The 25,695-nt window shown below is 40.7% G+C and overlaps 3 protein-coding genes across 7 annotated transcripts in view; 2 read left to right on the top strand and 1 right to left on the bottom strand.

Moving 5' to 3' along the window:
• The window catches only part of ADAM23 (ADAM metallopeptidase domain 23), a 65,861-nt gene extending 62,660 nt beyond the window's left edge, over window positions 1-3,201 (top strand). For all 5 annotated transcript variants that reach the window (XM_066553892.1, XM_066553890.1, XM_066553893.1 and 2 more), the window contains one exon: window positions 3-3,201. In XM_066553892.1, coding sequence (XP_066409989.1) covers window positions 3-151 — 149 coding nt within the window. In that variant the 3' untranslated portion in view covers window positions 152-3,201. The remainder of the gene's footprint in view (window positions 1-2) is intronic.
• Window positions 1-25,695, bottom strand: part of DYTN (dystrotelin) — a 73,776-nt gene that overhangs the window by 31,695 nt on the left and 16,386 nt on the right. The window contains exons 13-14 of the mRNA XM_066553896.1: window positions 24,684-25,155; window positions 23,990-24,137 (exon numbers count right to left, since the gene is read on the bottom strand). Coding sequence (XP_066409993.1) covers window positions 24,034-24,137; window positions 24,684-25,155 — 576 coding nt within the window. The 3' untranslated portion in view covers window positions 23,990-24,033. The remainder of the gene's footprint in view (window positions 1-23,989; window positions 24,138-24,683; window positions 25,156-25,695) is intronic.
• On the top strand, window positions 12,493-20,209 carry FAM237A (family with sequence similarity 237 member A). Its single transcript, XM_066553899.1, has 3 exons — window positions 12,493-12,522; window positions 15,709-16,130; window positions 20,061-20,209. The coding sequence occupies exons 2-3, from the start codon at window positions 15,716-15,718 to the stop codon at window positions 20,207-20,209; spliced, it is 564 nt and encodes a 187-aa protein (XP_066409996.1). The 5' UTR covers window positions 12,493-12,522; window positions 15,709-15,715.

Here is a 25,695-nt window from a genome sequence, read left to right as displayed (position 1 = left end):
AGAAATGTCAAAAAACGAAGGTTCGATCCAACTCAGCAGGGCCCTATCTGAAGAAATGCCATTCAAAAAGCTGCTTCTTGCACTACTGGATTTTGGGTATGATGTCTTTGCTGTAGCTACACAGGAACTAAATCAGTACGGAAGAACATGAGAACAGTAACTATAAACACAAAGTTGGGATGTTGAGATAAGTTGGAAATACTTCCTCTATTCACCTTTGTCTTGTTAACATTAACTGACAAGTGGTACAAGCAAACTGCTTCAAAAAATCAGGTGTATTTTTCCTTTTCTCAAATTAAGGAGACACACAGACCAAGTGCAATAAGAGAACTGTTCCAAAATAACGGAGTTGCAAAAGATTCTTTCCCAGCCTGCTGGCACTCTAACTTCACTTGAGTTCGCATGACTTCCTTTTTCTTATCAAACTCCAGTGGCATGAGGAGCTAATTTTGAAAGGGTAACCTGCATGGCTCACATACAAACAACCAAGTTAGCAAGCTGACCCTAAGCAGAATCTGCAGCCCAATAAATACAAACCACTGGGAAGCCAGTGCCAGGCTTCAACAGCTTTTCCAGCCACGCAGTGCATTCTGCTGCTGGACTTGAGGGTTCCCTGCTCCACAAGCTCACTGTCCACCTTGGACAGGAGCCTCTTGGGTATGGAAGCTAGAGAATGATGGATGGAATTCTTCCAAGAAGGAAAAAGTGTAAATATGGAAATAAGATTTTGATGTATCATTTTCACAGATTATATATAAATATATATATACAAGAGAAAAGAATTTCCATATAAAAAGGTTCTATTCTTTATGTAAATCTATTTTTGATGTTGGGTTTGGTTTTGGGTTTTTTTTCTTCCCCTTTTTTTCTGTAGCATGTTGTACAGCAGATGTTCTGGGCTTGCTCAAAAAAGGCAGATAACAGCATGCAGATGCAGGGAGTTCTGACACCAAACAGATGTGATCTAAAGTTTGTATGCTTGAAACCAAAAACAATTAAAATGTATAAATGCATATCTATGTATTGACTATAAGTCTGAATTACTTCTTTTGGCTGTTATACAGACTTTTCCATGATATAAGTAACACATGCTCAAACTAATCACAGAAGTGCCAAGCTCTTTTTTTTTCTTTTAAGAAAAGCTACTTTTTTTCCTGCCTAGATCCTGTAAAATAAAAACTTAAATAAGCCTTAAAATACTCAAAAGATGTTAAAGCTTGGAATGAGCTATTATTCTCTCGCCTTCTGCCCATCCACTCAAAGCAGCTTGCAAAAGTGACTGACCTTTTTAACTCACTCCTTGTATCTCTTTGATGCATGTCACTTTTCAAAGTTTAATGCAAGATTAATACTTTGACCCTTGGCTACTGATAACCAGTCACCACCACACTATGTGCAAAATCCCAGGTAATTTCAGGTGTGCTGTCATTACTTTTAGAGACACCTTCTGCACCAACACAGATTTTTACAGAGTAGTCCCAGGCAGCAGTCCTGTGTCCCTAGGAACCACCTGGCTGCAGCTGCCTTGAGAAAAGTTTGTGAAGAGGTCTAGTTTAGGGCTCCCTCAAAGTACAGAGCTGGACAGTCTGGCTCATCCTTTTAATCTTGACTTAAATCATTTGGTAAGTGAAGTAACTGAAAATTTAATTGCTGTGTCTGATAATCAGAATTAGATCCAAAATATTTTAAAAGTTGTAGTTTAGTAAGAACAGAAGCCCAGTTACACTACTTCCTGCATCTTTGTTCAGAGGAAATCCATTTCCCAAGTTAGCTTTAAGAGCCAAAACATAAAAAAAATGCTGCAGACATTTTCCTGTGAGTTAGAAAACCTCATTTCAGTTATTTTTCTTATTATGATAATGTTCAATTCAACAGTCTCAATATATTGGTTTTGATTCACAGTTGTTACTAAATATTTTCAATCAGCTTTAACATAATCACATTTACACTTACTACATTATAAGTTAAAGGTGCTGCACACACAGGTAGTTGACATTAATAGAAATTATAAACCTTATTCTCAAAATTTCGTACTTGGCTTTAAGCAGAGTTAAATTAGTGACATTTCTCTGATGACAAACCAAAAATACTTGCAACTGTATTATGTTTCTCTAAAAATGCTGTGATTGGGAACACAACATCTAACTTTTTTCAGGTTCTGTTTCCAAAGCAAGCATAACCCACAACAGAACCCCCAGTGCTATCAAAAACTATAATAAGTAAAGTCAACTGGATATACATAAACTACCTGTGTAATCAACCTTAGAGAAGCATTTCACAAACAACATTGTTAGTGTGTGATGTGATGTTTTAAATCAGACCACAGTGGTCCCCAACTACTATGTATATATGTTCAGTGCTGGAGTAACTTTTTTATTTACACCAGCAGTTTCATAGCAATTAGGATTTCTTGACTGAATTTATGCTCCAGTCCTCAGCCATTGTGTGTATGGGAAGAACACACTTTCTGCCCTGTGTGCACACAACACAAGTGACAATACAGCTCAGAGTAGGTACAGGGTGAAGTGCTTCCTGTGCTGGTAGACAGTTAAAAAGCTGGATTTGATAGGTGTTGATTTTGTACATGCCCTCGCTGTGCTTTGGGAAGTGCATATCCATTTAGCAGTAACTTGTTCATCACAAAGCATCACCAAACGAAGACCAGGTTGACTCTGCCTCCATTTCATCCACTCTACATTTGCTCCATTATTTACCTATTCAGCTGGACAAGAAGCTGTGGTAACTGTATAGCTCATTCTAGTCTGCTGCATGATCTCACTGATTTGATCTGATACTCCTAAAAGAGAAGTCTGCCAGGCCAATTAACAGCTGTATAGGTGCATGGTCAAGAAACAGATTACTTAAGGCTGGAGTCTAACCAATTTTTCTTTACTATGCAAAGATGGATATTGCACAAACAGATGAGACAAATGTCTGAGGAAATGCCATAGAATACTTGAAGTTATGTTTTAAGCCTAATCAGTCATGTTTTATATTCATTACTGCTTCCACTGTTACTCTTCCTTTTAAAAATGTTTTGTAATTATTTTTTTAAGTGCACAACTCGATGTTGTTATAAATCAAGTTTTTGTTTGAAGTTAATACTCATTCATATCCTGTTGGCTGCTAATGAATGGAAATTCAATAGTCCTTGTTCTGCATCTTAGCAAGATGAGTATTAAAAATGTCATGAACATGGAATGGAGTAGTTTTTAATTTTCAGTCTTTTTTTTTCTTATTTATTCTCTCAGTTTAATTTAATTTCTGTGTTCAAAGAATCATCACCTTTGTAGTAGTGGAAACTGAATGGAGTTTTCTTTTATGAAAGATCTCAAGCTGTGTCAAATCTCACAGTGAGGCTGTGTCTGTGGGAGGACGTTGCACGCAGCCTCTCTGCCGTGCATGGAACCAGCGCCCCTGCACCCAGGATGGGCCCAGCCTGCTTCAGTCCCAGCTGCTGGCTACACTGAGTTCAGTGACACCTGGAAGTTTTTGTTAGCGGAGGGAAGCCTTTTCCAGCTCAAAAATCTGAATTATATAATTACAAGAAGTCCAAAATAAGGCCCTTGAAGTATTCTTTAAATAATTAGATCATAACAACCAGAAACTATGGCCATCACTTTAATGGAATACTGTATGAAACTCCATCTCCCTTTTCTTTTTTTAGACTAACTCTAGTGAAGCCAGCCTGGGAAAGTTAAATGCATGCATGCCACAGTTACCAGATAACTACTGATATTGTTTTGCTTTCTCCAGCTCCAGACAGGGAAACAAAATACACGTTTGTGTTAGTATCTCCCAAGACCCTGTATGAAAACATCTTTCTCATTTAGAATGATAGAGTGAGGGAACACTCTCACTAATGGATCCACTATTGTTCACATCTATTTCCTGTCATTTAAATATAGGATTTATCCATAAACTCAGTATATACATGCATTTTAGCTATAATTAGAATAGACATTCCTTAAAACAGGAGTTGTCTTTTGCAGCATATGAATAGAAAAGCAATATAGAGACAGATGCATACCTGCTTTTGATTTCACAAGAAAAAATTCTTAGAATTGTTTTTGAAAACATTCTCAGTTCCAGCACAAACACTGAAGATTGATCTTGCTGGGGCACTTACTATCACGAACAAAACCAACACAATACCAAGCCACATTGTACAAACCCAAAAAAGCCTCTTTTGTTCCAAATATACTTCCTATAGATTCCTACCTACAAGAGCTGAGAAGTTAACATAAATCATCCATCAGTAATATCACAGAGACTAAGTGTCTATGGAAAGCTTAAATTAAATAAGTACTTAAGAATTTTAACAGCAGAAATGCTCAAACCAGTACAATTGAAAGCAAAAGGTCACAAAAACATTATCTTAAAGCTACACACACTCTAATTCAGTTCAGTGATTTATTGTTCACAACTCAGCAAGCACATTCTTGTAGGTTTGTGGAATAAGTTATTTAGTGGAAACAGGTAACACAAGAGGTGACACAACCCCTAGATAAGTACAAGGACTCCACATCAGACCAGCATCCCCAGCCACTTGATGTGTTATTTCTGAGCAACCACAAACTGCTGAGGGCAGTGTAATTATGAATGCTCTAATTTGTAGAAAACCCATAATCAAGTGTCAGCTGATTTTTTCTTATTAAAATGTTCTTCTAAAAAAGCTTGGTTTTGTAATAAGTCATGGGGATAGCCCTCATCTTTACCACTAATACTGTAACAGGCCATGCTTTAGTGTGGCACTTTGTGAGCCAGTATAAGAATTCCCCAATCAAAGCTGGTAGCTCAGAGCATGGAGGAACTTAAATGTATTTTTTACATGGTCCAAGTTCAGTTGTCAGACTTCATGAGCACAACACTGCTCCACTGTATATCATACATTCCCAGATTTCCTCAGCCATCAGTCCAGCTGCTGGAGGCTTTGAGTTTCCTTTGGAGACTGTGAAGCAATGCTTGCATCTGCGCTACACAGAGCAGCTGAGAGAAGGGCTGGTTCTTGCAGCTGTATTTAACTGGTGACAGAGGCACGAGCATGACACACCCCTTACATTACACACCAGTAATATACTGTGGGTTAAAATATCGCTTTGCCTCTTGTGCAGAAAGAAAATATCCCCACACATAACATGTGCTGCTTCCCAGCACTCTAACCTGAACACTGTCCAGCCAAAAAACAGCACAGGCAAACTGCTTTTGACTGGTTTCCTATCTCCAGCTGAGATGGTGATCAGTTTATTCTCATGAAGGAAAATGTCTAAATATCTCAAATCTACCTGAGGGTTACAGAAGAAAATGGCACCAGCAGCACCAGCTGATATTCCTGTGAGCCTGCAGCTTTGACAAGGTCCTAAGGACCCTTGATGGGAGCTGTACTGAACAACACCTTGTGCTGTCAAGCTGAAGGAAGTGCCCAGACCCTACCAGCACAGCACAGCCCTGTTTTGCAGTGGTCCCAGCTGTGTGGCCGCAGCACTGGGGATGCCTAAAGCTCCACCTGTCTATAGCAAAGCCTGACTTTCAGCCTTAGTGCAGTCACACAAAGATGCTTCCACTCCTCTCTTGAGCTTATGTAAACAGAGATGAACATCTCCCTACCAAGGACCTCTTCCCAAAACATGATTTCTAGCCCTCTGGTTTGCTCCAAAGCACACTAATAACTGTATAATTAGAGAATAAATGGACAGAACTTGCAGTAGCAGTGCTTGTGGTTTTGTTAAGCAGTCTCAATCTGTTCTTTCAAAGAGAAGGCTCACGTTACTTCTAAAAGTAAGTACAAGGACCACAGTCTAAACCTCCATACTCCATTAATATATTTTTGTTGGGATTTTACATATTCTGACCATCCATTTCCTCTCCATACCTTTTCCCTTGTCAACATGCCCCACTCTGAGAGCGGCACAACAATGAAATCAGATGGAGGCAAGGTACACAAGCAAGCCTGTCTCCTTTGGAGTCAGTCACTTCTCCCCTATTTCCTTTCATGTACATCTGAACTCTGTATTGCTATTTCAAGACCTGCTCCATTATGAAGTTACTCTTACAGATATTGTTAACAATAACATAGTTGACAGACAATGAATGCTTGACCAGGATTTCTGTGCCATGAGAAAGCAGTTCCAAGAAACAGAACTATTCTAGTGCCCTCCAGCATTCACTGAAAAGCTTCAGGAAATTAAAGATTTTAACTCCTGCTTTGTGTAATGAGGAGGTCCTGAACGTAAGACTGAAAATTGCCTCATTTGCAGAAGGAAAGAAACAATTGCCTTACATTACAGAACCCTCTCTGTGTGCTGTTGGATCAGAGGGCTGGGCAGGTGGGTAAAAGATTCAGGTCTCATTACATTTTTGTTTCAGTTTTCCTTCCTCTGATTTGGCTGGGCACTTTCACTTCAAACACATGATCTCTATGGCAGGAACTGTTGTGCACAAAGGTGACCTTTACACCCAGGCCAGGGAGCACTGGTTTTAGGCAGACCTGGTTAGCTGATAAGTTTGAGACAAACCCCCTCCCCAGGTATTCAAAAAAATTAAAATCTTCATGAAATATGCAACTTTTCAGCTGTCCCTAAGCAGTAATAAATAAAATAAAGGACCTTGTGATATTAAACTATAATCTTTTACAGAAGTTCCAAATTAAACTCAATACATAAAAATTCACTCTAGTATCACCTTCGTAACTCTCCTTTGGGAATAGGTTTCAAAGGGTACATTTGTGAAATAAAAATGGGAGTTTCAAAGGCTGAGTGGCCTGACCTATTAAAAAATAAATAAACTATATACTTAATTTTAAAAAAACCCCAATGTTCTATCTGCCTCTATCACATGGTTCCTTACTGATAATGTATGGGCTTTATTCATCTGTTCTAAATGACAGAACTTGTACTACTTCATTCAGGAAAATCAAGAAGGCAGATTTGTCAGCCAATAAATTATTCGTGACAGATCTTGCACATTAAAAACCCCCAACTTTCTCCTCTGACAACAGCAGTAGTGTATTTATAAGGCTTCACATCTGTGGTTTGAAGAGTTGGAAGTTCTTTACAAGTGCCAAAGAACCCTAGTAGGAGCTACCAGCAAAACACAGAGCAAAGCAGATGATCCAGCAAAGAATCTGAGAATGAGCAGGCAACCAAGGAGAACCAAAGAGCCCCCAGTTCCCTTTCACATGAGACAGAATATCCTCATTCCTCTCCAGAATTTCCTGTGACCTATTTCTTGGCCCTAAATAATTTGCTATCCCCTCCTCCAATTTCTTCTTGAAGACTATTATCCCCAGACAACTTTGAGTGGGAACATGCAGGCTCCCTGCAAGGGGTCCCAGCTGCCAGGGGAGTGTCAGTGCTGTGGGATGAGTGTGACAGTGGCAGGGCTGGACTCCTCCTTGGTGGCCCACTGGCATAGCCCAGGAGCTGCCCTGAGGCAAGCAAGCTCCAACACCCTTTTCTCCCAAGGAAAGAAACACTCTCGGAGAAAGAGAAAACGTAGGAGCTTCCACATTGCAATCCTGCTCAGCCTCAGGAAAGAATGCACTGTGAAAGTGCTTTTCTCCCTGGGAGAGACTGATCCTGTAACAGCCTTGCTTTCTTAGATGTTAGTGGCAGTTTTATGAAAACATGGTTCACTGAACTGCTCCTCTAGCTGTGACATAGCCAGGGTGACTCTCCTGTCTGCCTGGAGTGCTGAAGGTGAGAAGGGCTTCCCCATTGTCTGTGGGAACATAAGGAAGCAAGAGGGCTGAGTCAGGAAGAACCAATGACTTTATTCTGGAACATGTTGATATCAGTCCAGCACCCAAATGGCAATGAATCCCTTAATTAAAAAACTAATAGTTGTCTGGCTATAAATACTCAGAATGCCATTAAAATTAATCAAAAGCTCTCTAAATGAATGGTTAATGTGAGACAACTTGCCCAAAAGACACAGATTAATATTTAATGTACTATGCTATCAGTTCGGGGTTCTTTCTTATTTTCTTGGAATGCTTAAGTCTAGAGAAAAATGTGGTCACATCCTTTATAAAGGTCATTTGCATTTATAGTGTCGCATATCACCAGATTATGTTTTCAAAAATATATATTAATTTTTTAACCAACATTGCTTAGCTTGCACTTGTAAAAATACCTGCTCCACACATCTTTTCAAAGCTTGTATTAAATACATTTGCCAGGAGAAGTGCTACCTCTTCCACAAATTCATTTAAATAAGTGGCTTCAACAATGAAACCAGCTCACACTTCTGACACGTCGCCTAAATTTACTCTTGGGGAAACACTATGAATATAGCACTGGAGACAGAGCCTCTCACACCAACAGCTGGTAGGCACAGACATTATTACAGCAAGACAAATCTAGTCTAATGGGGAGCTGCAGTTCCTCAAACCTCCTAGCAGAAGGCCACTTCTCAGTATAGGCCAGAGACATGCCAGGGTGTCCACAGGGCTCCAGCTCCTGGCACAGAAATACCCTGGTCTCCTGCCTGTCCCATGTCTTGTCTCTCAGCTCCATGGAAATGTTTCAGGTCATCAGCAATAGTGTACAGCACTGAAGAACTGTATGTTTAGGTAACTATATCTTTCCACTGGTTAGAACTGCTTAAGTGTTGCATCACACCCAGTGACTTTCCTGCTGGCCATTTCAACAGAGAATAGACCTAGAAGGTTGTTTAGAGCAGTGTGGGGTCATCAAACACTTTGGGAATAGAGAATCAATCCACCAAAAAAAAAAAAAGAAGACAACTTGATATCAAAAGTTAAAAAAACCAAAACCAACAGGTTTAAATAGTCAAAGCTCTCTACATATAATTTTAAAAATTAGTAAAATATAGCTGCAGACTTTGGATCAAGTATTTAATTTCATTTCCAAGAAGCTCTTGCGAGTCAGGGAGCCAGTTTTAAGGACAGTTTAATCTTCTGCTTAAAAGAGGAGAAGTGGAAAAGTTAAAAATGGAAGTAGGATTCCACACTCTTCCTTTGTGGATTTTGAAGAAAAATCAAGCCTCTTCCAGGTACTATGAATTTAAAGCTAACAGACCTTTGGGTATCCCCCACTCTGAGAATCACAAGTTTTGCCTTTGCCATCACTTAGCCAAGTTTCACACAAAGCTGGAATAATTTGGAACCCAACTCAGCAAACCCCAAACTTTCAGCTAAGAATATGTCTGTAAAGGTTTTTTTTTAGTAAGCCTAAAACAGGTGTCTTTCATCATGTGGGACAGTTTAAAAAGCTTAATACTGCTTTCAGGTGTGGCTGCTTATGGAAGTAACAGGCAAGCTGTGCATCCCATCACGTGTTACTGTCTCTCAACCTCAGTGCTGAATCTCTTTTTTTATGTGTAAATGCTTACTTAGCTCAAGCAACCATAAGCCACTGCCTATTAACTTAAAAATTAATTTTAAACCACCAGAAGTTTCGCCAGGAGCAAATGCAGGATGAAAGCAACTCTGTATTTAGTTAGTTATACCTTTGCTCTATTCAAAATGCAAATACCAGTGAAATGGCCTCCTACTTTTCTTACTTATCCCTTTATCCTGATAATTTTTGTTTTATTTTTATATTTTTATGCGTTTTTTTTCTGGTAGAAATAGCATCCTTTTTGTAGTGTTACATGATCTGAAACCTCTGTCTCATCTATGAGTAAATCTCTGTCTCATCTGTGAGTAAATAATCAACTTTTCTTGATAAAAATATTCTTCTGTAAATGACTCTGGATATGATCTACAGCTCATGTGAATTATATTCATAAGATATGGAGACCCACAGAAGATATGAACACTGGCTGCCAGGGCACTACATCATATGCTGCAATGAAAGAAAAATTATTGATAGCTTAAGAAGGACACAGAAAGCTTGACTGAGGGAGTGTGTGGAACTGAATGAGATGGCCAATCCTGGTACATTTCTTCTCCACTAGGAGGCTGAGGTGATCAGTCTAATTATCAAAAACCTCTTTCCCAGAAATAGAATGTAAGTAAGTGCTCTGGTTCAGAGGGAGCAGAATGTAGTAGGCTCAGGAAGTATTTGTGGAGGCAACTATTTTATCTGTAGCAGCATTTCCCTTGAGCAGCAACTCTCATTTCTGTGAGAGCCCCTGGTTCAATACCCTTGGGTCTGCCAGGATTCTGAGTGGAATGAAACCAATGTTGTTCTTGATCCAAAACCAGATAAAGTGCACCCCAGAAGGGGACTCAAACTCACTTCTTAACAATGATTCCACAAAGGTTGCAGGTTGACAGAAATTTATCAACTCACAAGAAACATTTTATCATTTCCTTTCCATTTGGCTCTACCCTTAACAACACACCACAGATACAGAAAAAGCAGCAAAAACCACTTCTGTGGTGTTTTAATCTTGCTCAGCTCTGGCCTGGGCAGCCAGGCCAACCATGAACACAAGCAGCCCCAGAGCTTTTTCTACCCAGGAACTGCCATTGCAACACCCAGATCTTACCTGCACACTTTCCTTCTCTCCTTTGCCTTGTTCAATCCCCAAATACAGAGGCAAGGAGAAGTACACTGGCTACCCACTTGCCAAGGGGTCTCCAAATTACACATGGGTCCAGAATCAGGTACAGAGCAAATTTTAAAAAGAAACAAATAAAACCAAAACCTGGTCTTTAAGGATCATTTCAGCTCTAGAACCCAGAAGAAAGTCTACTGGAATAGCCTGTATTCCATAGCACAGAGAAGAAATATTGGAGATCCTACATAAGAGAGGTTTCCTCCACCATGTTGCAAGGGCCCCTTGCAAGGTATAACACTCTTCATTTCACCCTGAAGCCTGTTTCAGCAGCTGAGGACCACTATTCCCATCATTCCCAAACTCACACTTCTAGCCAAATAAATGGAACACTTGCAAGTTGGCCAAAGTCCTACAGTACAGCTATTTACAAGGGTTCTAGCCAATGTTCTCTCATCCCCAAAAAGTTCCTACCACTTTTGTTAAACAGTAGCATTACTTACACAAAATACACTTGGACAGGGATTGTTTATTGAGGAGATAAAACATCAAAAGAAAAGCAGTGTTTATTGTCATAGGCATGTTGCAAGACCAAGGGTTTGTAAAGGAAGTTCCTTCTCCATTTACATGGACTGGATGCACAGAAAGAATGCAAACTATAAAGGTATTGATGAACATCAGAGAAATCAGAGTCTCAAGCCAACTTTCCAGCTGAAGTGACCAGTGCAGCCCCACTGTCTTCAACAAAGATAAGCCTTATGCTACTGAATCCCTTCTGGGGAAGGGATTGTGATTCCACATGCAGAGATAAAAGGGAGCTGCCAGTGGAAGCCTTGGAAAAACAAATAATTTGCTGCCCAGCTGTATGGACTGGTGGAGCTGCACTGGCTTCAGACATGCAGCAAGGTGCTACACAATTTGGCCGAGAAACTACAGAACAAAGAATGTTCTCACCTGCCTATCGCTTCAAATAGCTGTTCTGCAAGTCTGCTGTTAAGCAAGTTCTGCCCACCACTGGTTGTCAGCACGGTCACAGAGCCCCAGCTCTTTGAGTGGTATGTTTTCTGTATGCGAGGGGATCACAGCAGGCACAGTGAGCACAGGCAGACTTGTCAGTTGCAGAGTTGTGCTCAGGCTTTTTTCTCCATGCTGCACATAACAGGAGACAGCCTTTTCATCAATGCTTTCCTTTCGCTTCCCTACTAGCTTAACCCATTTCTCTAACACATAGAGGTTTTCCAGTTGCTACACAGAAGTCAAAATCCAGCTGAGAACTTCACAGAGAGAAAATGCAACAACAACAGACCACATTATAGTTCTTGGAAGGGAAAATGGAGCCAGACCATCCCTTTCTGCTGGAGAACGTACAGCCCTCCAAGTTAGCTCTTAAGATAAAGTTGTGTAAATTGAGCTGCAGTGGGCAGCACAGCCCAACTACTTCAACTAATGCCTTTAATTGGAGCCCTTCTGTGGCTCTTCTCTGGCTCTCTGCTTCAACTTATATGAGCTGCAGCATGTGAGCTGAGCCCTAGCCAGCAAATAGCTCTAGTCGTGCTGCACAGATTCCTGCTCTGGGATGGAGGGATCTGCAACAGCCAAGTACATAAAGCAAGATACCTGAGGTCTGAGCCAGCTCTGGACAATATGAGCTCCAAGGGCAGATTTGCTTTCTACTCTTCCCCTCCTGCCCCCCGCCGGTGCAGCAAGGGGAGGGCCGCAGCTTTGCCGGGTCTGTTACTCTTCCACCCCGCTGTGCACCCCTTCCCCTCGGCCAGAGGCAGCACGGCCACCAGGCTGCCCCGGGAGAACCGGGGTCCGCAAACAGAGGAGGACAGGCGGGACGGAGAAGCGGAGCGGACTTGCAGCAAGGACAGCTCCGCTCAGAGAAAGCGGGAGCTCCGGGTGCCCGGGAGCAGCGGCCGGGCCCGGGGGTGGGGGCTGCTCTCGAGCCCTGACGTAAAAACTAAGCGGGGCTGCCCGCTCCGGCTTCTTAAGGAGCGCGGCGGCGGCGGCAGCGGTCTCGGAGAGCCCTGCCCTGGCCGGAGCCTGCCCGAGGTAAGCGCTGAGAGCCGGGGGCGGCGCGGGGCGGGCGGGCGCGGAGCGGGACGGGAGCGGCGGCGGAGTCGGGCGCTGCCCGGAGCCTCGGGAGCCGCGCGGGACCGCCCGGGGATGCTGCACCGGAGCGGGCACCCGGCCCGGGATCGGCTGCGGCGGCTGCACGGCCGAGGGACTGCCGTAACGAGAGCTCCAAGTCAGATGATAGTAACACATTAATTGATTAACTGTTAAATTATTATTGTAAGGCATTATCCATGCCGGGGAGTGGAGCAGGAGACTACACTGCAAGGAGAAGCAAGGATAGGGGGGAGGGTGGGAAAAGTCAGAACTAGGAAGTGTAAATAGCTCTCACACACACACACACAAACTTCAATGAATGGACAGAAATAACAAGAGATTGGAGGGTGTAAGGAGGAATTGCATGGAAGCATTCACCACATGCACAGGTAAGGGATTAATGAAATCTCCAATTTCCTGGGCATCCCCTCCAGCTCTCAATTATCTAAAAAACCACAATCTTGAACCTTGTGGAAGACTAACAGCACAGTGCTGCCTGAGTTTGACCAGACCACAAGGACTAGTGGCCTTTGCTACTGACCCTTACTAATGCCATGCACATCACACTTTCAAGGACACCGATTCTCATATTAATGCCCTACCAACTCCTTGCCCAGGACTGTCCCCTCGTTTTGACAAATCCAGAACCCTTGTCTTAGCCAGTTTTGTAACGTATAAAGTTTAGAATAGGTGTGGGGGAGCAGAAAATACAAAGCAACCAGTTCCATTTTTAACCTGTACAAGTGAGATGGGCTCTGTCAAAGTCACAGAACCATCATTTAAAGGATTTTAGTATTATTAGCTTCTTTTACTATTATTCCTTTGCTTGAACAATTTTTTGGGGCTCCCCACCCACTGTCCCATGTCTGTCTCCTCACCCTCATGGTCATATTTGAGACTGCTAAATTGCTCTGAAAACCAGAAACTTGATAAAGTTAACTATGTCCCTTGAAAAAGTCTCGGTAAACAGACATACGTGCATACTGCATGGCACACAGGTGTCTGTGCCCAGTGGAAGGGCTCTGATGCACAAATAAAGTAGTGACTCACAGGATGTTTTTGCCTTGCTTCTGAGAAAGTAATCAAAGCCTGTCTTGTGGAGCAGGGTACAGAAGAATGATGTTTCTTGGGGATCTTGGAAGCAGCAGGAGGACAGCCCTATTACTACCACCACTGTCATAAGTGACATCTACTAGGCAGTGCAGTGTGGGAAGAGCAAGCTGTCCCTCTTTTGTTCCTTAAATGCAATGTTCAGGTCCAGGGCTGAACATTGCCAGCTCTTCTCACAACACCCGAACTTGGAATGAAAAGTGGCTGTAGGCAGCTGGGGAATAAAGTCTGAATAGTCTGAATACCTCAAAAATGTTCCCAGAACCTGACCAGGTAGCCAGACAGGGGGCTAGGTAAGAATAACATTTCTAGGACTGAAGTCTCTGAAGAGTCCTTTAGCTCTATAAAGAAATATATTCCACAAAGCAGACTACTCTTCCCTAGTCTCACACACAGGCTACCTTTCATGTACAATTCCTCTGCACATCAATATCCTGCCTTTGGCATTTTTCTTCACATAGCAAAGGAACACTTCTTCAGGATCACTCATAGAAGAGACTTTCTACACAAAAAGCCAATTGCTTATCGAGCTCATTAAGAGAAGTGGCTTCCTACCCCCAACAACCAAACTGAAAACATTCAAGCATGAATACTCAGCAGATCAGCACATGCATTAAGCAGAATTTTGTCCTAAATGCTGATCTCAGAGATAGCTGATTTCCACAAATGGGAAGTTCTCCATATGTCGTGAGCTACACTAAAAAACAACCCCTCAAACTTGTTCAATATCAGAAAAGCTAGAAGATTGTTAGAAAATGCAACAGAGAAGTATGTAGTAGAAATGAAATCTGATGGAGACAACCGGGCCTTTCTGTCCCCAAAACAATCATTCTCAGAATTTCTACCTATCCATTATTGATACTACTTAGCAAATTTCAGAGTTTTAACAGTTAATTCTCAGTGATCTGCAATACACAGTTATACTTTTAAATATATACAAAGACATCTCAGCACAGGAAAGACATGGACTTGTTAGAGCAAGTCCAGAGAAGAGCCACAAAAATGATGAGGAAGGTGAAGCAGCTCTCCGGAAAAGACAGCCTGAGAAAGCTGGGGCTGGAGAAGAGCAAGCTCCAGGGAGACCTTGTTGCAGCCTTCCAGTACTTAAAGAAGGCCTATAAGAAAGATGGGGACAGGCTTTTTAGCAGGGCCTGCTGCAAGATGACAAAGAGTGATGGCTTCAAACTGAAGGAGGACCAATTTAGATTACATATAAAGAAAAAAAAAAATCTTCTACAATGAGGGTGGTGAGACACTGGAACAGGCTGTTCAGAGGAGTGGAAGATGCCCTATTACTGAAAACAGTTCAAAGTCATGTTGGACAGGACTCTGGGCAATCTGATGTGGTTGAAGATGTTCCTGCCAATGGCAGAAGGGTTGGACTAGAGACCTTTAAAGGTCCCTTGCAACCTGAACTGTTCTATGATTCTATATGCATGGGTACTTGTTGTACAATACAGCTGCTATGTGATGGCTTTGCTATACCCTCTTCTCAGAACTGTCCTGTCCTTTCGCACCTAAACCACTCCTGGTCAGTGGATGAATCTGAAACCTGCAATAATTAGAACCATTAAAACACATTTTCAACAACATTTTTCCACCTGCTGTCCACTGATCCTTGTGATTCTGAAGACTACTTTAAAGGGCTCATAAAATGTTGAAAAAAGCAAGACTGGCTAAAAGCTTAAATTATGTAAAAAGGAATGGATTTTTACTGAAAAATATTTGGGATCTGTAAAGCAAAAATGGAAAAAAAACTTTCAGTATTAAGTACTTCCAGATAAGACAGTTCATCATTCAGATCTGAAGATGATTAAAAATTTTTACACATGCTTCTGCTGCATAGAGCATTGTCACTCCTCTAGTATTTATGTACATACAAAAAGCATACACAAATCTTTAAAGAGCAGAGAAACAGTATTTAAGTGCCTTGTGTATCATGTAAAGCAACAGGATTTTATTCCTGCAACTAAGAGTGAGACTTTTTCGGCTTCTCTTGGTTTTCTTATATTTCAGTGACATAATGGATCTTGGAAGCAGAGGAAGAATCCACTGCACCATGAGACTCACCTGCTCTCTCCTACTCATGGCAGTGTTCTGTGTGACACCTTTCCTCTGCCACAGTCAAGCTGATCCACTGGCTCTTGGGCGGGCAGACCCCCAGTGCTGGGAATCCTCCTCAGCTGTTTTACTGGAGATGAGGAAGCCTCGCATTTCTGACTCTGTCAGTGGCTTTTGGGACTTCATGATCTTTCTGAAATCCTCAGAGAACTTGAAACATGGGGCTTTGTTCTGGGACTTGGCTCAGCTCTTCTGGGATATCTATGTGGACTGTGTGCTCTCCAGAACCCATGGGCTGGGGAGAAGGCAGCTGTCAGAAGCTGTCAGAAGCCCCAAGACGGCTACTCTACGTTCTCAGTTCACAGGGAGAAACCAAGGTCACTACTCCTTTAATATGCATCTCATGGGCAATAATTAGAGTCTAGTGGAAAGAAAAGCGATTGAGGCCTATTGTGCTATGTGGTAATAACACAGAAACAGAGGACAGTGCGTGCAAAAACCCCCTACTCCTCCCAGTGAAGTGTAGAGCTGTGTTTATGTTCAATGTACTCTCAGTAAAAATTTTACCTCCAAACAACCTGACCTCTAACAACAGCTTTTAAGTTTCAGTTTGATAGGGTAGGAAAAGCAGCAGAAAGTGTGATACAGGAGGGTTCAAACAAAGAAGGCAGCTCAGCAACTGAATATACCAATATATTCTTCCATAGCAGCATTTTTACCACAGTTGTGCTACGAACAGGCTAGCTCTGGATTCCCCATTCTGAGAGGAATGCACTGCACTGGGCTGTTGGGGAGAGTGGCAGCCTTTTAGCAGAAGGGTAAAGGTGTGTCTACTTGCCATCTAGCAGCCAGTCACTATTTTTCATTTCCATACCAGTAACTTCACCCAACAAACAATGGAAACATATCTCAGATTTAGATTCATGCAGGCTTTCAGACACAACTACAGCTCCAGGAAGAACATCACTACCTGTGACACTAAGTGCTGCAATTCCTTGTCTCCAGGTTCCCAGGCCCCTCTCCATATGCCTGTCAACTACCATCCTCATTCCCAAAAGGGAGACACAGTATAGCTTTTCCTAAATCTCAGTCTCTTCCAAGGCTTCAGTTCTGATCCTGCTACCAACAGATATATCCTTCCCTGGAGAATAACCAATTTCAGATAGAGGTAGGTGCTATAATTTGATGGAGAGGTAGAAGCGCTGTTTCCATCATCAACAGTGTAGTGCATGAGCCCACAGTGAGAGGCAGAACTGCCTTTACACTTCAATGGATTGAGACCCTTGTCTCCACTTCCTAGGGCAGTGTCTTAGTTATTAAGATGCTTAGGGGGAATGTTCATGGAATAATGAAGAGCCTCTCTGACCAAGTACCCATTAGAGTGTCTCTAAAAATTGGACTTGAACTCAGGGTTCTTGCACCTCAGGGACAATACACCACTGGACCATCCCACTCTTGCCCACAAACCTTAAATATTTTTGAGTATTGAAAGCTAGAATCTGGGATAGGAAGGACTGAGAGGTCCTTACTCTATTACCTACAGGCAGTATCCTGAACTTTGAGATAGGAGTTGAACTTGAATCAATCCCCTCAGACTGAAAAACTCACACCCACAGGGTCAATTTCTAATCTATGAGTCAAACAACCACCACCTGCAATTTAAAAGCAAGGACTGGATCCTATCCTGCTCTGCAAAGAATCATAGCTCTGACTGGATCTTTACTGTGTTGGCATGCAGCACAGAGCCTACTTGTGGTTTCCAAGTGGTCTTGGACATCACACAGGCAACAAGTTGCTCAGTCCTTACCAGACTGACGTGCTTCTGGGTGCAAACAGAATGCAGCTTTAGACACACACAGTGGTAGTATTGTCAAAAACTGAGATAACCCTTCAGGTTAAAGCACTAGATTATTTTTTGTTTGGGATTGCAGCTTTGAATATCACTGTCTAAACTCCCACTTAGCCTTTTGCTTACATCTGGTTCTACATATCTATATCACACTGTGATTTTCCTATACAAAGAGCTTTTGTTCTAGTCAAGATTAAAGAGTAACAGTCTGATGTATTTTGAAGAATCAAATTTAGGGGTTTATGATAAATTCTGACTATTCTTATCTCTTATACAAAGGGATTTTAAGCACTACTAAGTATTCACATCCTCTGTTTTGTGAATTGTTATCAGTTAATCTGGTTTCTCTGTACGGCTGATTAACATCAGTTTGTCACAGGCAGCTTATAGCAGTGACAGCCTATTTTTTTTTTTAGAGGAGCTATCTAACTTCTCATCCAAGTCTCACAGTTTGTTAACAAAGCCAGCTGTTTTAATCTTTGTAACCTGTGGTCCAACTGCCTTATTTCACCAGTGCAAGTAGAAATCAATTGGTAATAATTGCAGCTAGAAATGCCATAGCAAATGATGAGGAATAGAATTTGCACTTATGCATAGAGTTACAAGCCTGTTTCCTCAGCCCCAGGAGCAGCACTAACAGCACTTAAATTACCTCGTGTACTTCACATCTACATGAGCAGGTATAAATAGCTTTCAGTAGGCTTGTTCCAGAATTCCAAAAATAAAGCAAAATTTTCTTGTTTTATTCTGTTACTTTTGCAACAGTTGGTAACTTTATTGCTTCATACTCAAGTTTTTTATCTTACTCCTCTTAAATAGTTAAAATTTCAATACATTTGGGGTTTGTTTTGTTGTTTTAATTGCAAACAGGATCATAAATCAGGAATGAGGAGCAACCTGCATTCTCTGTTTTTCCTTAAACATATCAATGAATTGGAAAAGCAAGACAGATATCTGAACTTGGCACAGAAATACTGATGTTAAGATGTTATTATGAGCATTACATTTCAGAACTAATGGATAAATCCCTACTTGTGAAGATTGAGAATCACAAACTTTCTAAGGAGAAAAAACACCTACTTTGTCACATCTTAGAGGCACTTTCATCATCAAGTTACCCCTACTTGATCCTCCTGGGAAACAATTCTCTTCTAGTGTGTACCTAGAAGTGGGAGAAGTAGCCCAGTTCCAGACTTACAGATTCAAACACTGTTTTCTGGATCAGTCTAGTCCGTCCAGGCTTTTATCTTTAGACTGTATTCACAGTCTGAAGATACTCTTAAACTCTACACAACCCATGAAAAAGACTACAAAATCAGAACAGTTGAATACGAGTAATCTGACAAACTGTCTCAATCAACCTAAAATCATACTTTACCAAGCAGCATTTCAACTTCCCTAGATATTCTGCAGAGAATTCTTAATCAGCTGTAAGTAGAGACAAGTAGGGAAAGTTTTTCAGATACCTGACCAAGCTATCTTTAGTAACTCATACCTTTTCCCTAAAAACACCATGAAAAAGCAGGTTCCATAAATGCATTTCCAATCTATGATCACACTGTAGTTACAGCACAGTTACAACAACTCTAACCAAAATAAGACTTTAAAACCACGAAGAAAACATAGCTTTTGTACTCACAGCAATCTTCCTGAAGAGCAGCTGTACAAGGAGATCCTCCTCAAGAAGCCACATTGCACATCCTCCCTAGAAACATCTGAACACTACAGATACAAACTCTCTGCTTCTTTTCTCCTTTCTTGCTTTCCTTTTTTTCTCCTTTCTCTTTTCACCCAGCAGTCCCACTGCCCCTTACCACTCAGTGACCTCAGCTGTGCCCAGCTCCCTCACAGGTGCAGGTGGTTAGGCTCAGATCACCCTTTGCACCTGACCCAACTCTGCAGGGTGTCAGGGTGGGGTAGTGGGGCAAATGCTATTGAACAATTGAGGTCTGCTAAATAAGCAGGTATTGTGTTAACCGGTTACTTTTTCAGAAGACAAATATGTTTAAAAGAAAGAAAAGCAACCAGCTGCCTTTTAGAGATCATTGCAAAGAAAACACCCCATAGTTCCTCAAGGAAATAACAAATGTGCTACTAGGCAGTGTGAGGGATCTCACCCACTGTGCAGAGAGGTTGATAACAGGCCAGTGTGGTAGTAGGATTCTGAGCAGACTTAAGCACTTTGATTCTGCTAATTACAAGTAGAAGAGTTTTATAGGAAGACCACAGGAAAAGGCCGATACTGGGAAAAGATCAAAGTGACATGACACTGAAAGGCAACATGCAAAGGGAGGGATATGGCTATCATCAGGGCAAGAGGCTTGGGGGCAATGCTGATAAAGTACGACCAGCAGAAGCTAAATGCAGAGGAAATGTAAGGTGTGGGAAACTGAGTATTCAGCTGCTCTTTGCTGTTTGGAAATTATTTACTTATATGCATTTTTATGTCACTTTTCAGGGATGTTTTCTCATATTCAGAGGTCACCAGTTCTGAAGAAGAAAGACTCATTTGAAGATTTAATAAGTATCCATATACATAAGAGTAGATCTATATTACTTGGAAGAGTCATTGGAAAGCTAGGAAAAAAGAGGAAATTACACATTTAGTCTAAGATTTTGATTTGTGGATAATTTTAAACTATTTCTATTTATTTTTTGTATTTTAATCCCCATTGATGTCAATTCATGTGGTGGAAGAAGGCATGTAACCTCAAGCATGACATCTCTGATTAATTTGAACTTATGGGTTTTCTTAATCACCTATGAATTAAGTCTCCTTACTAAACTGCATGATTTATAAGCAGTTGCCTACTTGAATCTGTGTGTATATCGAGCTTCTTGTAATACATGTGATCTGTTCAAACTAATGTCTTTTGGGTGCCAAAACAGGAAATAACTGATTCTTCAATAAAATATAGACAAGCAGAGAAGGAAGTTGTCAAAAAACCTCCACTGGCTACAAGACAGGATTAGAGAAGTGATGGTGATGTTTGGTTGTATGCAGAGCTGTACATTTGTACAGAGCAACCCCTGCTCAGAGACTACAAGAGACATCATCTTACTGAAGAAAAATGGTACATATTTCTACATGAAAAATACCTTCCAAGAATGTTTTCAGTTTTGCAGTAAAAGGGTTAACAGATTTTATCAGCTCCTCTGCTTTCACACTTAAAACGTTTAATCACAAAAATTCTCATACTTAACTTGCATTTGCTTCTTTTTTAGTTTACAAGTTCTTTGTAGAAAAACCAGCTTCTCCTGACTCTTATTGATGACCCTAGCAGGCAATTTGAGATTAAACTAATGCAAAACAACTTATGGCCGGTAACATTTGATTGCTTTTATGGTATAAATTGTTTCCATTGCCAGATTGGCTGGATGAAACCATGAATTTCATCTTTCCAGAGATATTACATTTAGTTGTTCATTCAATGTTTCTTTTCTTGAGCATGTAGCAATATTTGGTGGTTTGTTTGTTTTTTCTTTTTTTTCCAAAATGCCCACAGAAAAATGGGCTTCCTGCTTGTTCTTCAACTTGCAGAAATAAGTTCGAGTCACAAAACGTAAAGAAATATTGAAATGGTCACTGGAATGAACAAATAAGGCTTAATCACAGTCCCATTGAGGGAAATCCTGACTTAAGGAAGAAAATAAAAAACTATATGAGGGCTAGCAGCTTCAATGGCACTGAATTTGTGCTTCAAGTTAAGCATGCAGCAAACCATTTCAATGTTTAAGAGAGAACACTAAAGCAGGATAAACACAGGAACACCCAGTTTATTGTACTCAACAGACCCCCAGTTGCAGCCACAGCCTATGAGAGTGCTTTGCTGCCGTGTGGGAGAGCAGCAGCTGCCGTGTGGGAGGGCAGCAGCATTGTTACAACAGATCTGCTCTCCCCCCTACTGATGGTGTTCATTAATTATATTATTGTCTCTAAAAGCCTTATTGTTGCAAATTTGTATCAATAGAAGACAATCTTCACTCAGTCCCTACAGCTATCAAGACCAGCACCTGATAAAGAGTGTGAAGGGCTGGATGCTCAGCCCAGGAGGATTGGTATTGGAGTAGAGCAGATGTTACCTCTTGCCGTACACTCCCAAGCTCTAGCAAATGTGAAAGCAGACAGATTATCCGAACAGGTCCTGTTTAACTGAGATGCATTTCCACAGGGCCCTTTGGGCACCTCTTAGTGGTGATTCCACTTTAGAGAGGTCCCACCTGCAACAACAGGATCCTTTAGAAAATGGCTCATGTCAGCTTTCTTCCTCTCTTCAGACAGAAATACCACTATGGGCCAAGACAATGTTTAGCTTAAATGAATTCACAATACTTCTCTGCTTCAGTAAGCTTCTTAATGAATAGGCTGTAGCAAAATTCAGCCTTTGAGGCAATGGGCAGGAAAGGATGTGGAGGCAAGACTGACAAAACAGATCAATCTCTAGGATAATCACACTATGGAGAACATTTGGAAATTGCTGATGTAAAGAGGCAATCTGTGTTATTAATTGTGCTGAAATAAAAAAGGGGATGCAACTGACTACATGTAAACCTGCAAGTGATAGAGTGCAAGCGATAAAAGAGTGTCTATATTAAAAAAAAAAAAAACAACCAAGAGCTCTCAGTTTGAGATGAAAGTAGATCTGCTATACAGGAACATTTAAAAATGTCACTGTGCTTAAAGACAGGATATTACCTCCTACCACTGTTCCTTATCAAATTCATGGCAGATCTTTGTGTGAACTAGGATTGTTTTTACAGATATTGTTCCTGGCTTACTGTTTTTCAGTGAGAGTGTGTCAGAAGAAGGATGGGATGAACATGTCTGACTGAAATTCCTTCACTGTCATCTGAACTGAATAACAGCAAAATAAAGACCTTGTTTCATCTTACAGGGATCTGTGAGCTAAACAACTGCTTCTTAGCATGGAAAACAATTCTTTAAGTCTTTACATAATGACATGAAAAAACAATTCATGGTAGTTCAGGAATATCTATTTGTAAGAATTTGTGCTCCAGGTCTGTTTAATGGTGCTTCACACCAAACCAGCATTTGTCAGTTGCTACTGTTTCCAACCAAGTTGAATTCAGATGCACACACTAGAAGGAGATTTAAAGCCTCATCAGAAGCTGACCATAATCAACAAGTAGGTTCCTTGGATTGTTGTGTGTCTCTGGGCACTGGCGTATTGCAAAAGCTACGAGCTTCTATCTCACAGTATATTTATTTATGTTATGATATGCGTATATCCACTTTCTATTTACCTCATCACTATTTGTTCTCTGGGTCCTCCCTCCTCCCTCAATAAGTTTCTTTTTTTTAAATTTTCACCCTCTTTACACTACCTTTGCTACAGACAAACCACTTGTTAGCTTCCAATAGCATATCATTATTTCTTGCTGTAAATTCTCGAGTGTTTGCAGTACATGTAATTCAGGCCTCCTTTGACCAAAACTAGCAGAAAGAATGAGGAATGTTCATTAATCTCACTACCACAGTGTAAGGTCTTCCAAGAAAATGGCTGAGGTGCTACCAACAGAAAAGAAGATTTCTAGCCTCTTTAATGAGTCAGGCAGCCCCTTTATCTTGATGATTACAACTCATTCTGAAAAATACAACACAAGGAAAATCTATGTGGAAAATCTGTGTAGAGTTCTGCTAAGCAGCTTTTCTTAAGCCCTATGCTTTTCATTAGCCTTTTCAATCACATCAGCCTAAACACTCTTTGATTATATATGAAACAAAGCTTCAGAAAATTTACCTAATTTTTGTCCCAGAGCTTCCAAAAATATTTTGTTTTTACCCAAATGAAATTTATTTTCTTTGTCATCACAGAAAAAATCCTGTAAAAACTTGGGCTATTTTCTTTCTTGGCAAGCTGGTATCGTTTCAATGACATAATTAAAATCCTTAAAGGTATGCAAATTTTCTTGAACCATAACTGGTTTTGAGCATATACAAACATAGTTATTTACTATTTTTATGCACCTCCTGCCAAAGAACCATAGTAAATAACTGACTGTACATTTTTTTCTTTCTGAAGTGGTACTGAATAATTTCAATTTCTCAGGTCTTTAAAATCCTTCTGTACACTACAGGAAAAAGTGTTTTCCTTGTTGCTGGCATCAACAAGAAATAGAGAACCATTCCAAGGAAGTAACTCGACCATGGGATATCAACAGCTAAAGAGAGAGAAATGGGCAATCGTTTGCACTGCTGAGAAAGTCACAGCAAAGCAGCTGGAAATCACCAACAGAAAAGGAATATAGCTCTCCAGAATCCTCCAGGTGAAGGCTCTAAATGCAGAAACCTGTCATGCTGTGTTATTACAGGCAACATCTGAGACACTTTAAAGAGTCTCTTTTAAGAGACACAGGATCAATTACCTTTAAGTAGTTCAGTGAAGTTGTAAGGAGAATGGTAGTTTCCATCACTTACAAGCTGGTGAAATTACTTGGTTGATGAGGTCAGAAAAGGATCTGCAAACATGCTCAGCTGTAGAGAACAACTCCTGGTGCAAAGCAGTTTGTTGGGCTGAAAAGCAGAATAAATTTTAAGTCTTTCGAAGCTTTTGGATGCTGATAGAGCACTAGAAAACTCTTAATGAATCTCTAACATAACTCTGTAGAAGCACCAGCTTTTTCTGTCATATTCCATGTTACATCCTCATTATCAAAAGTGAGGCATCCTGAATGTTGAACAAAGCTCTGTTGTGTAAGACCTTTGATTACGAAGGGATTTTGTACTGCTGGAAGTCCCCTAGGACTAGAGTTATAGTTACAGAGTCACAGAAGTGGCAAGAGCAAAAACTTCTCATGCCCTCACCAGTTTAAGTTTGCTCCTTAATTGACTGCCAAGACTCATTATCTCTTAGGAGCTTTGACTCATCCAATTCCAAATCAGTCTGAAATTAGGGGCTATATTTGGAATATGCTCTACCTTACTATATAGAATAATACTACATAGGCTAAAGGAAGATTCTGAGTTTCCTCTGCGGGTTACATGACTATGAACAATATTATGGAATAAATGGGATGAAGGTAAGAAAACACAGTGACAAGATGACTGGAGAACTTATACCTGGTTGAGTTTGGAGAGACAATGTGTCCTTCAGTTTCATCACTAGCAGTTCCAATTCCTTTCTCACTTCCTTCTCATCAGGTGGTATCTGCATTGCAGTGGGAATAAGAACTGTATTCCCCATTCCACCAAGAGAGTTTTCTGTCAGTTTAGGCAGATATGTTTGTTTCTCTTTTGCTTGTTTATGCTGTCCCATAAAGGGTTTGTCACTCTGCAGGGACACTGACTCCAGTGGGTCATCTGAGAATGTGAAGTCCACTGCAGCAGGAACCTCAGGTGTCTGTAAAAGCTGCCTTCTATTCACAGAATTTGGGGGATTCAAAGATTTCCATTCTGCACATGTTCTGAAAATAGGCCTTATTTGGGCAGGATTTAATTCACTCTGCATTCTCCTTTCTAACAGAACACGTGGATTTCTTGGCATTGTATTATGACACTGTGCAAAAGGATGCTGTGATGACTGCAACATGGTCTACAATAGACAAAACACAGAAAATAAATTGTAAAAATAATTGGTATTTCAGTTTGCCAGTAGTACTAAAACAGTATTGCAGAAAATGCTATAAAAAAGCTGTAGGAGGAAAATATGTAAACATTTTCTGTGAAACAAGAGCCTTTTAAGAATCTCAGAAATAATTGTAATGATAAGAATCACTATAATTGAAAACAAATAAAATATTTTCTATAAGATGTCTGTATTACATCCCAGTAAAAGACAGCAATTAGGAATGATATTATATTTATTCAATGCCAGCACTTTGACTCTTCTCTGAAGAACAGACTGCAATGAAGTATCTAACACTTCTGTTGGAAACTCTTACTGGAATATTCATTATTTTCATTGCAGTAGTATTTAAATGTGCTAATATGGATATCTGTGCTAGTTGCCAGATATGCACAGAATGACAAGAAAATACATACTGCCAAGACCTTATCTGCTTTCTCTGAAGAGAAGAGCCTAAGATGACTGAAAATACAATTGGAAGGTGTATGAAATGTTATTAAGAGTGCT

Source organism: Molothrus aeneus, chromosome 7, assembly GCF_037042795.1.
Source record: "Molothrus aeneus isolate 106 chromosome 7, BPBGC_Maene_1.0, whole genome shotgun sequence".
NCBI classification, from domain to species: domain Eukaryota; kingdom Metazoa; phylum Chordata; class Aves; order Passeriformes; family Icteridae; genus Molothrus; species Molothrus aeneus.
The sequence above is the reverse complement of the archived record's forward strand: the minus strand, read 5'-3'. Positions and strand labels throughout refer to the sequence as shown.

Coding starts and splice junctions, on each gene's coding strand:
- FAM237A (XM_066553899.1), top strand. CDS start 15,716: ATGGATCTTGGAAGCAGAGGAAGAATCCACTGCACCATGAGACTCACC. Junction 16,131..20,060: donor GTTCACAGGGAGAAACCAAG/GTCACTACTCCT, acceptor GTCACTTTTCAG/GGATGTTTTCTCATATTCAG.